General features: G+C 42.0%; 1 protein-coding gene across 1 annotated transcript in view; it reads right to left on the bottom strand.

The window, feature by feature from the left end:
* Positions 1-15,745, bottom strand: part of NCOA3 (nuclear receptor coactivator 3) — a 123,158-nt gene that overhangs the window by 7,594 nt on the left and 99,819 nt on the right. Inside the window, 7 exon segments of the mRNA XM_070381082.1 lie at positions 366-470; positions 1,744-2,037; positions 7,742-7,913; positions 9,144-9,270; positions 9,384-9,647; positions 14,297-14,491; positions 15,480-15,615. Of these exon segments, the coding sequence (XP_070237183.1) occupies positions 366-470; positions 1,744-2,037; positions 7,742-7,913; positions 9,144-9,270; positions 9,384-9,647; positions 14,297-14,491; positions 15,480-15,615 (1,293 nt within the window).

Consider the following 15,745-nt stretch of genomic DNA (forward strand, 5'->3'; position numbering starts at 1 on the left):
GTGAGAATGTAGTTTCACAATCCAGGACCAGAGAAAAGTTTACAGATTTATTATTTTCAATCCCTAAAAAGTAAGTGGTAGCAGTTTCACAACATAGCATGTGATCACAAAGGGAATTAACTTTAAAAACACCAATCAGTGGTTTAAAAAAAAAAAAAAAGAACCTCTTCCTCCGATTCTTCCTAGTGACCAATAGGAAAAGATGAAGGCAAGAACGAAAGTGTGACAGGACCCTGGGATGGTTTCTTATACAAGGAATTTGAGATTGTGTACTCTTTGTTTAACAAATATTTCCTGAGAGTCAAGCAGGGGCCAAGCCTTGTGCAGAGCATTCAAGCCCTCAGCACGAAGAAACGCATCCTCACCTGGGAGTTGACCTGCGGCTGCATCATGGGCCTCATCGCCGTCGCCCCGCCAGCAGTGGGGTTTTCCATTTTCATTTCAAGTGCCTGACGGCTCTGATTCAAAAACTGGGGAGAGTCAGGGTGGTTAGGATGCAAGTGGAGCTCATTAATGAGGCCAAAACAACTATCTACACCCTCGGCACCACCCAGAAAGATCGTGACAACACCTCTAAACCCATTAACCTGGCTAAGTTATGGCTAAGCTAAACCAGGACACTCTCACATTTCAAAAAGGCTGGTGCTGAAAAGCCCCTGGCCAGCACAGGAGGCTTTCATGTTCACTATCAGAGGAAAAGTGAAAGTGCAATTCTACACCTTAAAGAGTATCTTCAACAGGAACCCAAAGGATTTATAAAGTCAATTTTCCCTGGCATAATTTAGGCCACTGGGGAAACAGCTTTAATTTTATAAAAGTAACAATGGAGAAAACTACTTCTGTTACCTCTTCCTAGGTAATTTTTATTGGAAAGAAACTGTAACAAGTAAAGGGATACCATGAACGCATTAGCACAGCTCTCCTGAGTAGCTACACTGACTTTAGGGAACATCAATGCAAGAGTCCTCAGCTCGCTGGTTTCTCAGTTCACTCATCTGCTTATGTGGTTCAGTCTCCCCACATTTAAGAACTCTGCACACTCAAGATACAAAAAAATATAAACAATTAAATCCCTAAAACTTTGTTACGAACTAAGGAACAATGGGAAGAGATATTAAGAGAGCTCAAGTTTTATATCACATCTAGAAAGCAGAGGTTCCTTAAAGGGAGTACTCAAATCAATAAGGTTTCATGGTGTAGTGCAAGTCGCTCAGTCATGTCTGACTCTTTGCGACTCCATGGACTATACACAGTCATGGAATTCTCCAGGCGACAATATTGGAGTGGGTAGCCTTTCCCTTCTCCAGGGGATCTTCCCAACCCAGGAAGAACCCAGGTCTCTCACACTGCAGGCAGATTTTTTACCAACTGAGCTCAGGGAAGCCAATAAGATTTCAATACCTGTCTATTAATAGCAAGGACATTTTAATAATAAAAACTGTCTATCTCTAAGGCTATGAAGCCATCAAGAAACACTATTCTCCCCAAAGAGCAATCCTGACATTTTTTGCTTTTCAACCTGTACAGTGGAATATTCTTACAGAAAGGTATCCAATTCTAGTACAGCCACTCCCAGCAAGGAGCTGTCCACACAAACACAACGTTACACAGCAATGAAAACAAAAGGAGTTTCTTTAGTTGAGGAGGACAGAGAGCCAGTGGCGGGAGCTGAAGAACACAGTCTGAAACGGAAGAGGAAAATGAAGAGGAAGTGGCAAAGGCAATGGGCGTGTGACTGCTTACCTGCTGGCCCTGCAGCCTCTGCTGAAGCTGCATTCTAAGTTGCTTGGGAGTGTTTGTCCGGGGTCTCATGATGTTGGCCCGGGGGTGCATTCCTTGGAGAGGAAAATTGCCTTGCTGGTTCATCTGATTCATCATCGAGTTAAAAGGTGGTGACTGTCCCTGAAGATTAAAGCCTCCTTGCATCGGAGGCCCCTGCCCCGGGTATGTCTGCCCGTATAATGCTGCCTTCTGCTCCATCATTACTGCTGCTTCTTGGCCTTGGAAAGCGTCCTGTTTGGGCTCCAACGCTTGTCCCTAAACATCAAACACATAAATGAACAGTGAAGTACACATGCGGAAGCAACAGAAACCAAACCCACTAAAAGAGGTGAAAAATAAAGTCAATGTATGTGATGACGGTGCTGTGGGATTTCACCACCAAAACCAAGCTCACTGCCTGAAGCGCACGAGAGCGGAGACCGTGCCATCTTTTAACGCTGTGCCCTAGTGCCCATGCACCACAGGGTCTCACACAGAGAGGTGCGCAAATATTTTCTGAGCCAACTATCAACAAAGTACTGAGGACCTGGAGAAACACTGTTTCTTCCAAACAAGATTTCTGTACCAACAATGAATTCTCATGTACTCTGCCCAAGAATGTTTTTGAAGGTGGTAAGAGGTAAATTTAGTAGAGACAGGTAAATCAACAACAGTTCATGTCCCCTGGGGTGTAGTCACCACATGAGCAAAACTTAAAGGTGGTCAGTCGTCCACTACTATTTGTACCTGAGAAGAAAGAAACCTATTAATTCAACAAGTATTTATTTAGTGGTATGTGCCAGGTATCACTTCTCTGCATGCTAACCACACATACAAAGTAACATCCAGCAGAAAAACTAAACACTCTGAAGGAGGGGACAGCCTGCAGCGTTAAGATAAGAAAAGCCAGGCAGGTGCTGCGTTGGCCTTTATTTTCTCGTCCTCAAGCACGGAGTGCCACGCGTGCAGTCAACACCCTAACCCACACCTCACCCCTCGCGACCGTGACACCATTCTCAATGTTCTGCCCCCTCTCGGGGCTTTCCCTGGAGGACTGTTAAGAGTTCATCTGCACCAGGCCCTCTTCTTTTCTCTCACTCTCTCCCCCACTGGTGACAACTGTCAAGTGTCTGTCTCTAGCTCCGGGGCCTTGGACTCTCACTGTGCTCATGCAGAAGCCCATCCAACATCTTTACCCAGAAGGCTCAGGCATCTCAAACTTAGCATGTAGAGGACAAAAGGCATGATTATCAACAGTTCTTCCTACAGAAAAAAAAAAGCCCAATTCTCCTTCAATCTTCACTACTCACCAAAACACATGGCAACATCATGTACCCAAAACTAAATGCCAGCACCTCGATTTCTCACAGTCTCCTTCCCAAGTGTGCAAGTGCACACGTGTGCACACACAACCCAAGTCCTGCCAGCTTTTCCTCAGTGACGTATCGGATAGGCTTCTCTTCCTACAGTCCACTGCCCAAGACACCTCTACTCTGTGCCTCTTCTAGACAGCAATCTGACATTTCTGTTTACAAAGTAAATCATACTATTAATATAACACACCTGTATTTCTCTTGCTAACCCTGCTAAAATGACAGCAAACAAGTTAAAAGGTAGTATGTATCAAAAAAAAAAAAAAAAAGAGAATATTGAAGGCAACAAGATACAAAAATTTGAATAGGCATCTAGTAGACAGAAAGGAGAAAACTGAGAACCATTTACTTGCAGAGAAAACCCTCTTGAGGCCTGAGCCAATGTCTCCCGTGGAGCTAGGGCAGCACTCCGCTATGGACGGCAGAAGGTCAAGGAGTGCGCCCAGACAAGGGGCGGATCAGGAGTCTGAGCAAGAGCAGGGAGCCCCCCAGCTCCAAATGGCTGTATCTTCCACCTACTTCCACAAGGCCTTGGTTCAGGGACACCAAGCCCAGAAGAGAGGAGGAGCAGGGCAGGGACTGAAAACAGGGAATCTTAGATCCTTATAATTTCCAGTAAATTTTTATATTTTAGAACTTTATATCTTAAGCACTACAGGATCATCAACTTGCCTCCCCATCCCAGCCCCCAAAATGCAACCAGGTAATTTAAAAATTTCTAGGCAAGAAAGAGTGTTTTCTAGAAAATCTATATAAAATTCTGTATGGGGGATGGGGGCAATGACAACTCAACATGCTGCAGTCTGGGGGGACCTGAAATAAAGGCCAGTCTCCCCACTCCCACTTAGTCACTTTCAGTGAAGACAACTGATCATGCATTCTTAAATATAAAAAGATAATCAAGGATCACCAGATAACTTGATGATGAAAGCTTCCAATATCAAAGTGACTCAAACAGGAAGTAACTTAAAAGTACAGAAGATTAAAAAAAAAAATAAAAAGCCACCACCGAACCCATGTAACACCCAACATGTCAACAGACATCCCAGAAAGATCAGGAAAAAAAGATTAAAATCATTGAAGAAATATTTTTAAATGCCCCCAAACCAAAGGGAATATCTGCTTGTGTATTAGTAATACACAACAGAATGAATGAAACAAGACCCATATCAAGACAAAGAATCATGGAATTTCAGAGGGAAAAGATTCCTACATAATTCCAAAGAGAATAAAAATGGGTAACACACAAAAGTAGAGGAATCAGACTGGAATATGACTCAAGGACAACACTGGATGCCAGAAACTATGGAACTATTTTTTCATAAGAGGAAATTATTTTCAACTTAGAATTTTTGACACAGTTACACTGAGGGTAGAGACTGTATGTGCCCATGTGTATGCAGTGGGTACAGGCATGGGGGTGCTTACTGAACAAACAGGATATAAATACAGACATAAAATTTCTTATCTAAAATGCCAAAACAAATTTTAAACTCTAAAAAAAAAAAAAAAAAAAAAAAAATTTTTTCATTAGTACCCAGTGTATTTTACAGCAAAACCTGGCCTGAACCTGTATGAAGCAATACATAATCTCTATAATATCCCACTTAGTGTGATTATGTATTTTGCTGTAGAATTATTAGCTCGTTTGATCACAGGCTACTGCCCCAAAATTATAGTATTGCTTGAAATTTATAAAGAGTATTTTGTAATATACAGTGTACCAATGCACCATTCTAACCTTCTAAAATCCCCAAATTCCTCAATTTCAAAGCATATCTGACACCCAGGTTCAGATAAGGGACTATAAATGTGTAGTCAACTTTCAAATCCAGGAATCAATAGACAGAATGAAGCTGGTAAAAGAAATAGCTGCATAAGCATATTTCTTAGAAGTATTATCAAAATAAAGAGGTGAGTTTCACTATCTTCCAGTGAGGCAAAGGACTGTGGTTCTTCCATAAGCATATTTTTCTATCATTTTATTTTTCATTTAAAAACAGATTACTTTGCTAAAAAATAAAAATTACAACAAAAAAAGGAAGACCAGATTCAGCAGAGTAAGGACTCTGCTGACAATCCTTCCATGGCTTCCTAAGACACAGAGGAAGTACCTCCCCCAGCTCACACCACTCCCTCTTTGCTCTTGGCAACCTCAGCCACTTCCTAGAACCCACAAGCTCTTTCCTAGCTAAGCACCTTTGAGTTAGCTGTTCTTCTTCTAGACTATCCTTCCCCTAAGATGTCTGCCTAGCTGGCTCTTTCTCATCCTTCAGGTATCAACTTATATGTCACCTCTCCAGAAAAACCTTTCTTATTCGAACCAGTCCCCATTAATCTCTATCTCATCAACCTGGATTTGAAAACAGAAACATTTTTAAACTAAAGAATGAACTATAAACAAGCTCCCGCTAAAAGAAACTTGGCAAACTATTTATAATACACTGGACAAGTTAACCGTCATCCTGTAAACATGTTTAGAGACGTTTGAATATCCCGCCCCACCCTAAGAAAAGGTTCCTTAAATAAAATGGTCTCATAGCATTACATGCCTTTCCTAGTAACTGCTCCTTCATCATGCCTACTTCCATCAGTGTGGTTCCATGCCTGAGCTCTGGGAGCAGGAAATTAAGTTGTTCACTATTGCTCCTCAGTCTCCAAGAAAAGACTGATTGGCATACACAAGATAAGTATTTCTAAACAAAGGAAAATGAAAAGTCGAAGTTGCTCAGCCGTGTCCGACTCTTTGCCACCTTTGGACTATACAGGAATTCTCCAGGCCATGGAATTCTCCAGGCCAGAATACTGGCGTGGGTAGCCTTTCCCTTCTCCAGGGGATCTTCCCAGCCCAGGGATCAAACCCAGGTCTCCCACATTGCAGGCGGATTCTTTACCAGCTGAGCCACCTGGGATTCAACAAGCAAATTAATAGCTAAACAAAAAGCACCATTTGAGATCAACAAAATAAAATCCCATCGGAACTATTAAACACATCTCAATCACCAGAAAACACAAAATATGTTCAATCTTGCTAAACAGATAAATATGATTTAAAACACGAATCTGTGTCGGCCATTAGACTGGCAAGAACAATCATGTTCAGTACTTGTCCAGTCACTTGCTCATTCACACCATGGGTTCTCTCCTCTTCGGGGGCCGGGCCAGCAGTGCTGGTGAGGGGGACGGACTGTAGCCATCACACGCTGCTGTAGAAAAGCAGCTGTGCAATCGTTCAGGAAAACCACCCGAGAGTATGTAGATAAACCTCTAAAATAAGCACTCTAACCCAATCATCCTTTCTCTTGGATTGTGGCTAAGAAAACAGCCTCCGTGAACAAGATGGATGTAATTCACAGAATTATAACAATACTTAGGAACAATTACATTTTCATCAGTAGATAACTGGTTAAAGAGTGTTTAACAAAATGGATATTATCTGACCATTAAAGATGTATATGTTAAACAAAAAAGATGACTTTCTTAAGGTAAAACAGACCTCCAAAGTATATTTAGCCTACTCTCTTTTTATATACATACACTCAAAAGTTACTTATGATTCTTTGTGCCAAGAGTATGGAGGATGTTCAACTTTTTAAAAACATATGGACTTCTGTGATTGTCAGATTTTTATATAAGCACCATTAACTATTTTATCATGAGGACAAAGACGCTATTTTCAGCTTCGTAAAATCCCAGCAGCAGTTAGTTTCCTGGTCCTCATGTGACCCTCACGTCCTCCCCCAGCCAGTAAGACGCCACTCCTCCCCACCAGGGTCACAGACGGCTGGTACCCCCAGGAGGACATCATCACTGCTCTGCATTTCTCACCCACCCTTTAAAAAGCTCTGTAGAGTGCTGCCACATTAGAGTACACACGTTTTTATACCTGTCTGTTTCCCCAACAAAGCCTGAGAACCAAGACCATTCCCCGCTTATCCCTGAACACACAGACTGAAACAGTGCCCCTAAACATGCATCCTATATATGAAAAGATCCACTACAAAACTTATGTTTCAAAAAATAGATTCATAAAGGGCATATTTTCATACAGCTGAACAGATGACTGCAAACAGGAGATGGTGGTGTTGAGATGGTCACAGATTTACCACTGTAAACAGGTTTTGTTTACCACAAAAAAAAAAGTCTGTCTCCTCAGGGTATACACTCGTCTGCTAGGTAGTAAAGAGAAGTTAATTATAAAAATAAGGATTCAACATTATAACATAAGCAAAAAGCAGCATTTTAAAAACCGCATAGTGGTTTTAACTGGATCATTTCTGTGGGTGCCTAAAATGTGACATCTTTATAAAACAGCAAACTGCTGTTTGTTCTATCACAATTAAAAAGTATTTTCTAAATTTAATGCTCATATCCATGAACACAGTGCTTTATCATAAGGAAAAGGAAAGATTAGGTGCTGTCATACATGGCTTCTCTCTCACAGACACACATGCTCCCCTAGTTCCATGGTACACAAGTTCAGGAATGCCCAGAGCTCTGTTACACACACACACACACACACACACCAACCACACACGCACGCACACACTCTTCTACTTCCATGGTACACACACATGCACTTCTACTTCCATGGTACTGCTACCTACCTGATTTACAAGTTCAGGAATGCCCAGAGCTCTGTCAATCTCTTCCAGGCCTGTGGCATCTGTGTTGCTCAAGAGTGTGTGCAACTGGTCCAACAGTGCTCTTTCATCACTCTGGCCTTCTAGGTTAGAAGGTGGCCCAAGGAGATCATCCAGGGAATTCCTAAGAATTGGCCTAAAAAGAGACATGTAATCAACTTCAATGGTGCCTTTCCTCTTTGGAAAAAAAGGCAAAGTAACCCCACACGATATTTTTAACATGCAGTAACTCAAATGATACAAGTATTAATTATAAACTAACAGAACAGCAGACTAGAACAAGTGGCATCAATTTAAATTCAAGACCCATCATTCTAAACCTCACCAGGTCATCTTCAACCACCATATCCTAGCTCACAACTTCCAACCCCACCACCAAAACGTAGCTGCTAGATATTTAGAGGACAGCAGAGATTTGGCAGGGGCAGGGAGAAGGATGGGAGGAATGCAGAGGGCAGTGTTTTCAAGACCCTACTAGAAGAGAAGTGACAGTTAGGATACTTGCAGGTTGGAAAAATCAAAAAAAGAAAGAAAAAAGGGAGACATGCTGAACTGAGTCTGGGGATCTACCAAAATAACCTGGTTTCACACATGGCCCACAGAGCTCACATACGACACACCCCACACACCCACAGCAATGCCACAGCTTTCCGACATATCACAGGAGCACGGAGCTAGACAATATATCCAGCCTCAGAAAAATTCTGTGATGAAACTATTCGCTCTCTACCGAGCAGAGAAAACAATCAAGCTAATAAACTCAAGTAATCACACTTCCATCTTTTCAACAGATCAATTCGTTTTCATTTGTTTAATTTATTGTAGAACTCAAGTTAAAGCTGACATTGACAGAGGGCCTCTTTCATGCAAATGAGTTACTGACCAAGCTGAAAAGTGAAATACAGGCATAATCCACAAAAATAGAAGAGCGCTTTATTTTACTTCCACCTTCATCCCTGAAATATTTTAAACAATTTTAAAAAATTATCATCCAATCCTTAATAATGAACTTTTCAGAAAAGCAAGGCTCACCCTCCGAGCACCATTTATCTTGTCAAACTAGTGCTAGCTTATACCCCTCTGCGTGGAAGAGGACTGTTACATTATGAGAGACAACTGTGGCACACGGAAGCTCCAGGCATGACCACTCGACCGTCCTGATGGCTGACAGTACAGTGCTGTCTCTTCCCTCTCCAGTCACCACCACTGCCTGCTGTCTCGGCGTTATTTTACACACAGATGGCAATGAGTACCTCATTCATAGAGAGTTTTTCTCATTCTCTTCCAGGTTTGTTCCTATGCTCTAACCCCCTTCTACATAATCCAATGCTTCCATTCTCTATAGAGCCACTTAATAAAGCCCCACCTATTTTGGGTCCCATGAGGGCCTTGTTCCATGGACAACATGCCATCTGGCCAGGAACCAGGTTGGTTTGATGGTGCTGCTTGGCCATAAGGACTGACCCCCATCCCCATGGGAATCTCACCAGGCCCTGGGGGAGCAAAAAAAAAAAAAAAAGGTGGGTGGGGTAAATGTTCAAATAAGTCAATGGCAAAAGTTGGCCTAAAACATCCAGTTTTCTTTTCTTCTGAAGGGGCTACTTACGCATCTGAAGCATCTGTGGCTGTGGCTGCTGATGCTGCTGCTGCTGCATCACTGGTCTCGCACCTGGGATGCTATTGGACCGAAGTGGCATGGCGGGCATCGAGCCGCCCATGGCAGGTCTGGGTAAAGAAGCATTATAATCAGTTCCTGGTCTCCCCATGGCATTTGAATTCACAGGTTCCATGCGGCTGGCCTTGGAGCTCGGTAAGCCCCAATCTCCTGAGGAAGGCGCCTGATTCACAGTCACATTTCTGTTTGGCCCACCTGAAACAGAAATGATGAGGTATTTTCCATATTGGAAAGAAATTCTTATGTCATACAGATGCGATCATTAAGACACAAGATCCTTGACAAAAAAGTGCTTTGTCATTCTCAGATTAGGGCTGGCCAACAATTTCTGACGGGCCACCACAGGCACACCTTTGCAATACTGTGCTTTGCATATACTGCCACTTTTACAAGCTGAAGATCTGTGGCAACCCTGTGTTGTCATATGATGGCTAGCATATTTTAGCAATAACATGTTTTTAAGTTAAAGTATGTACATTCTTTTTGATACGGTTCATGAGTTTCTAACAGCAAGTATACAGATGTGATTTGCCATTCTCTCCTCTAGTAGATCACGTTTTGTCAGAACGCTCTGCTATGACCTGTCCATATGGGGTGGCCCTATACAGCATGGCTCATAGCTTCATATCAAAAAGATATGACACCAAAAGATGAGTCCCCCAGGTCTGAAGGTGTCCAGTATGCTCCTGCGGAAGAGTGGAGGACAACTACTAACAGCCCCAGAAAGAATGCAGAGGTTGGGCCAAAGCGAAAACAACACTCAGTTGTGGATGTGTCTGGTGATGAAAGTAAAATCCGATGCAGTATAGAACAGTACTGCATAGGAACCTGGAATATTAGGGTACACGAATCAAGGTAAATTGGATGTAGTCAAGCAGGAGATGGCAAGAATAAACATCGACATCTTAGAAAACATTGAACTAAAATGGACGGGAATGGGTGTATTTAGGTGACCATTATATCTACTACTGCGGGCAAGAATCCCATAGAAGAAATGGAGTAGTCCTCATAATCAACGAAAGAGTCTAAAATGCAGTACTTGGGTGCAACCTCAAAAATGAAAGAATGATCTTGGTTCATTTCCAAGGCAAGCCATTCAACATCACAGCAATTCAAATCTATGCCCCTACCAATAAGGTCGAAAAAGCTGAAATTGATCAGTTCTATGAAGACCTAGAAGACTTCCTAGAACTAACACCAAAAAAAGATAGTCTATTCATCACTGGGGATTGGAATGCAAAAGTAGGAAGTCAAGAGATACCTGGAGTAATGGGCAAGTCTGGGACCTGGAGAACAAAATGAAGCAAGGCAAAGGCTAACTGAATTCTGCCAAGAGAATGCACTTGTCATAGCAAACATCCTGTTTCAACAACACAAGAGATGACTTTACACATGGACATCACTAAATGGTCAATATCAAAATCAAGGTGATTACATTCTTTGTAGCCAAAGATGGAGAAGCTGTATACAGGCAGCAAAAACAAGACATGAAGCTGACTGTGGCTCGGATCATCAAACTTCTCATATCAAAATTCAGGCTTAAACTAAAGAAAGCGGGAATAACCACTAGGCCTGCCAGGTAGGACTTAAGTCAACTCCCCTATAAAAATACAGTGGAGTAATGAGTAAGACTCAAGGCATTAGATCTAGCTAACAGTATGCCTGAAGACCCATGGACGGAGGCCCATAATATTGTACAGGAGACAGCAAACAAAATCATTCCAAAGCAAAGGAAAAGCAAGAAGGCAAAGTGGTTATCTAAGGAGGCTTTACAAATAGCTGAAGAAAGAAGAGAAATGAAAAGCAAGGGAGAAAGGGAAAGGTACATCCAACTAAATGAAGAGTTCCAAAGAACAGAACAGAGAGACAAGATGGCCTTCTTCAATGAACAGTACATAAAACTAGAAGAAAACAAAAGGAGAAAGACCAGACACCTCTTCAGGAAAACTGGAAATATCAAGGGAACATTTTGCCCGAAGATAGGCACAATAAAGGACAGAAATGGTAGAGACCTAGTAGACACTGAAGAGACAGAGATGAAAAGAATACAGAGGAGAACCATAAAAAGACCTTAATGAACCACATGACTATGATGGTGTGGTCAGTTACCCAGAGCCAGATGTTCTCGAGACTGAAGTCAAGTGGGCCTTAGGAATCTTGCTGTTAATAAAGCTAGCGGATGCAATGGAATTCCAGTAGAGCTATTCAAAACCCTAAAGAATCATGCCATCAAGGTGTTACATTCAATATGTAAGCAAATCTGGAAGACCTAGCAGCGGCCACAGGACTAGAAAAGGTCAATCCTCATCCCACTTCCCAAGAAGGGTAGTACTAAAGAATGTGCTAATCATCGGACAATTGCACTCATCTCCCATGCTAGTAAGGTCAAGGTTAAAATTTTGCATGCTAGGCTTCTGCATTATGCTAGCCAAGAACTTCCAGAAGTCCAAGCTGGGTAGAAAAGGAAGAGGAACCAGAGATCCGACTGCCAACATTTGCTGGATCATAGAGAAAGCTAGGGAATTCCAGAAAAACATCTATCTCTGTTTCAATGACTAAGCTAAAGCCTTTGTGTCGATCATAACAAACCATGGAAAGCTCTTAAAGAGATGGAAATACCAGACCATCTTATCTGTCTCCTGAGAAACCTGTATGCAGATCAAGAAGCAACTGTTAGAACCCTGTATGGAACAAGTGATTGGCTCAAGATTAAGAAAGGAGCACAACAGCACTTTCTGCTGTCACCCTGTCTGTTTAACCTATATGATGAGCAAATCATGAGAAATGCTGGGCTGGATGAATTACAAGCTGGAATCAAGATAGGCGGGAAAAACATCAACAACCTCAGATATGCGGATGATACCATTCTAACAGCAGAAAGCGAAAAGACTCTTGATCATGGTGAAGGAGGAAGGTGAAAGAGCCAGCTTAGAACTAAATATTAAAAAGACTAAGATCATGGCATCTGGCCCCATTACTTCAAGGCAAACAGAAGGGGAAAAGGTGGAAGCAGTGACAGATTTCCTCTTCTTGGGATCCAAAAATCACTGCAGATGATGACTGAAGCCAGGAAATCAGAAGACAGCTGCTTCTTGGCAGGAAAGCTATGAAAAACCTAGACAGTGTGTTGAAAAGCAGAGACATTACTCTGCTGACAAAGGTCCATACAGTCAAGGCTATGGTCTTCCCAGTGGTCACGTACGGTTGTGAGAGCTGGACCATAAAGAAGGCAGAACGCCAAAGAACTGATGCCTTTGAACTGTGTTGCTGGAGAAGACTCCTGAAAGTCCCTTGGAAAGCAAGGAGATCAAACCAGTCAATCTCAAGGGAAATCAACCCTGAACACTCATTGGAAGGACTGATGCTGAAGCTCCAATATTTTGGTCATCTGATGTGAACAGCCGACTCACTGGAAAAGTCCTTGATGCTGGGAAAGATTGAGGGCAGGAGGAGAAGAGGGCAGCATCAGAGGATGAGATGGATGGATGGCATTACCAATGCAATAGACATGAACTTGGGCAAACTTCGGGAGATGGTGAAGGACAGGGAGGCCTGCCGTGCTACAATCTATGGGGTCACAAAGAGCTGGACACAAACAACATTCTTTTTTAGACATAATACTATTGCACACTTAAGAGACTACAGTATAGGCTTCCCTGATGACTCAATGGTAAAGAATCCACCTGCCAATTCAGGAGGATCCCTGGTTTAATCTCTGGTCCGGGAAGATCCCACATGCCTTAAAGCAGCTAAGTCCATATGCCACAACTATCGAGTCTGTGCTCTAGAGCCTGCTGCTGCTGCTGCTGCTAAGTCGCTTCAGTCGTGTCCCACTCTGTGCAACCCCATAGACGGCAGCCCATCAGGCTCCACCGTCCCTGAGATTCTCCAGGCAAGAACACTGGAGTGGGGGTGCCATTGCCTTCTCCAATGTATGAAAGTGAAAAGTGAAAGTGAAATCGCTCAGTCATGCCCGACTCTTCGCGACCCCATGGACTGCAGCCTACCAGGCTCCTCCGTCCATGGGATTTTCCAGGCAAGAGTACTGGAGTGGGGTGCCATTGCCTTCTCCGGCTCTAGAGCCTAGGAGCTGTTAAGTACCGAAGTCTACGTACCTAGAGCCTGTGCACCACCACAACTGAAGCCACCACAACGAGAAGCCCACACACCACAACTAGAGACTAGTGCCCATTCGCCAAAACTAGAGATAAGTCCACACAGCAATGAAGACCCAGCACAGCCAGAACTATATAATTCAAAAAAAAAAAAAAAAAAAAAAAAAAAGCGAGACTACAGTATAAAGCAACCTAACTATTATGCACTAGGAAATCAAAAATTTCACGACTTGCTTTATTGTGAAGACTCCACGTCCCCAATGCAGGGGACCCAGGTTCAGTCCCTGGTTGTGGAACTAAAATTCCACATGCCACATGGCACAGCCAAAAAATAAAGAAAAGAAAATGCCTTGGACAGAAAGCCTCCTTGAGAGTTTAAATCACCAAGACACAGAATAAGCGAAGGATGCTCATAAAAGAAACATGCTCCTGTTATTCAAAATCCTATTTAACTCTATTTCAGTGGCTGTAAGTATTTTAAATTTGCTTTTCCCAAAAGAAATTTAAATTAGACCCTGATGCTGGGAAAGACTGAAGGCAGGAGGAGAAGGGAACGACAGAGGATGAGATGGTTGGATGGCATCACTGACGCGATGGACATGAGTTTGAGCAAGCTCTAGGAGTTGGTGATGGACAGGGAAGCCTGGCATGCTGCAGTCCATGGGGTCACAAAGAGTCAGACACAACTGAGCGACTGAACTGAACTGATATTAATTAGAAATAACATACCCATATTTGAGCCGTAATTTTCCTGATTATCCATCATTCTTGGATTGCCGCCCAACATGGGTTGCTTTGGTAACATGGGGAAAGCACCAATATTCTTTACTGGAGGACTTGAGCCAACGGAAACAGGACTGTCTAGAGATACTGCCCGGTTATACGGAGGACGGACAGACTGTACAGGCTGCGGACTCCTCAAACCTGTTAAAAACACAGAAGCATGATACATAAGTATCTTCTGATGGTGCAGTACATAATTAAGTACAAAACATAAATACCAATACCACCCACCCAAGAATATCTTTCTTCCCAAAATGAACACTGTCTTTTTTTACAAAATAAACACTTAGCACCAAAAGAAATTCAAAAGAATAAAGAAAATTGGCCTCCTATTTCAAATAAAGTAAAAAAACAAGAGTCCTGGTGTTTGCTGAAGTACTGGGCACTTTTCTACAGCCTGACATAGTCATTCACATTCAGCTTCACTTTATATTAAATAGTAAAGATTTTACCAACGTTTCAAGGTCCTGGAAGTTCTTCAATATGCATACTTAAAGTTTAAAATTTTACATTTAAATATAACCAGATAAGTTGCTTCTAGTCAAATAAGGACTATAACATAAAGTTTCCAAATTTTTTCCCCAATCCATTAGACTGATCTAATTATCTATGCATTATAGTTGAGGAAACAGTGCCACTAAAAATGAATAACCACCTTTCCAGATAATTGTGGGATTACTCTTTTTCAATTGATACATGTAATATATCCTTGTTACGCTGATGAATCTAGAAGTACTCAGGTACAGGCAAAAAGTTAGGTGAAACCAGCAAACACCAAAGTAAATTAGTATCAAAAGACAAGTTTTGATTTGCTTTTTAATCTGATTCTCTGTGGCCAAGACAAATAAAGGTACTAGTAAGGACCTAGAACCTACGACTCACCTGTAGCAACCAAAGAAGAATACTTTCCTATAAGTTACATGATTGCTGGCCCCATATTAGTTAGAAATAGGAAACTGTACAAAAAGGTTTTTAAAGCATCTATGTTATAAATTAGTAAAAAAAAGAAAAAGAAAAACTAAGGCAGAGTACACGTTTTAAAGTTGGGTCCTAGTCTTAATGTAAGAGTACACACAGGTGTGCAGAAAAGTTCAAAAGGCGGCAAGAATAAAATCTAGTTCTTTCTTACCCAGAGAATTAGCTCCTTGAAACATCTGTGGCTTAGTTCCCAGGTTACTACCACTTGTGGGTATGGAATTATTGTAGAAGTCAGAATTAGTCAGATCACCAAGAATAGCATCTAGATTATCCAAGTCTCCGGATCCCTGAAAATATTTTTTTAAATTAACCAGTGTTCATTACGAGATACATAGGTATAAACATATTCATCAGAAGAAACGAAACAGGAACAAGTGAAATACAATAGTTATCCTAAACGGTAATGCCCAGCGTAGA

This window comes from Bos mutus, chromosome 13, assembly GCF_027580195.1.
Source record: "Bos mutus isolate GX-2022 chromosome 13, NWIPB_WYAK_1.1, whole genome shotgun sequence".
Classification (NCBI taxonomy): Eukaryota; Metazoa; Chordata; class Mammalia; order Artiodactyla; family Bovidae; genus Bos; species Bos mutus.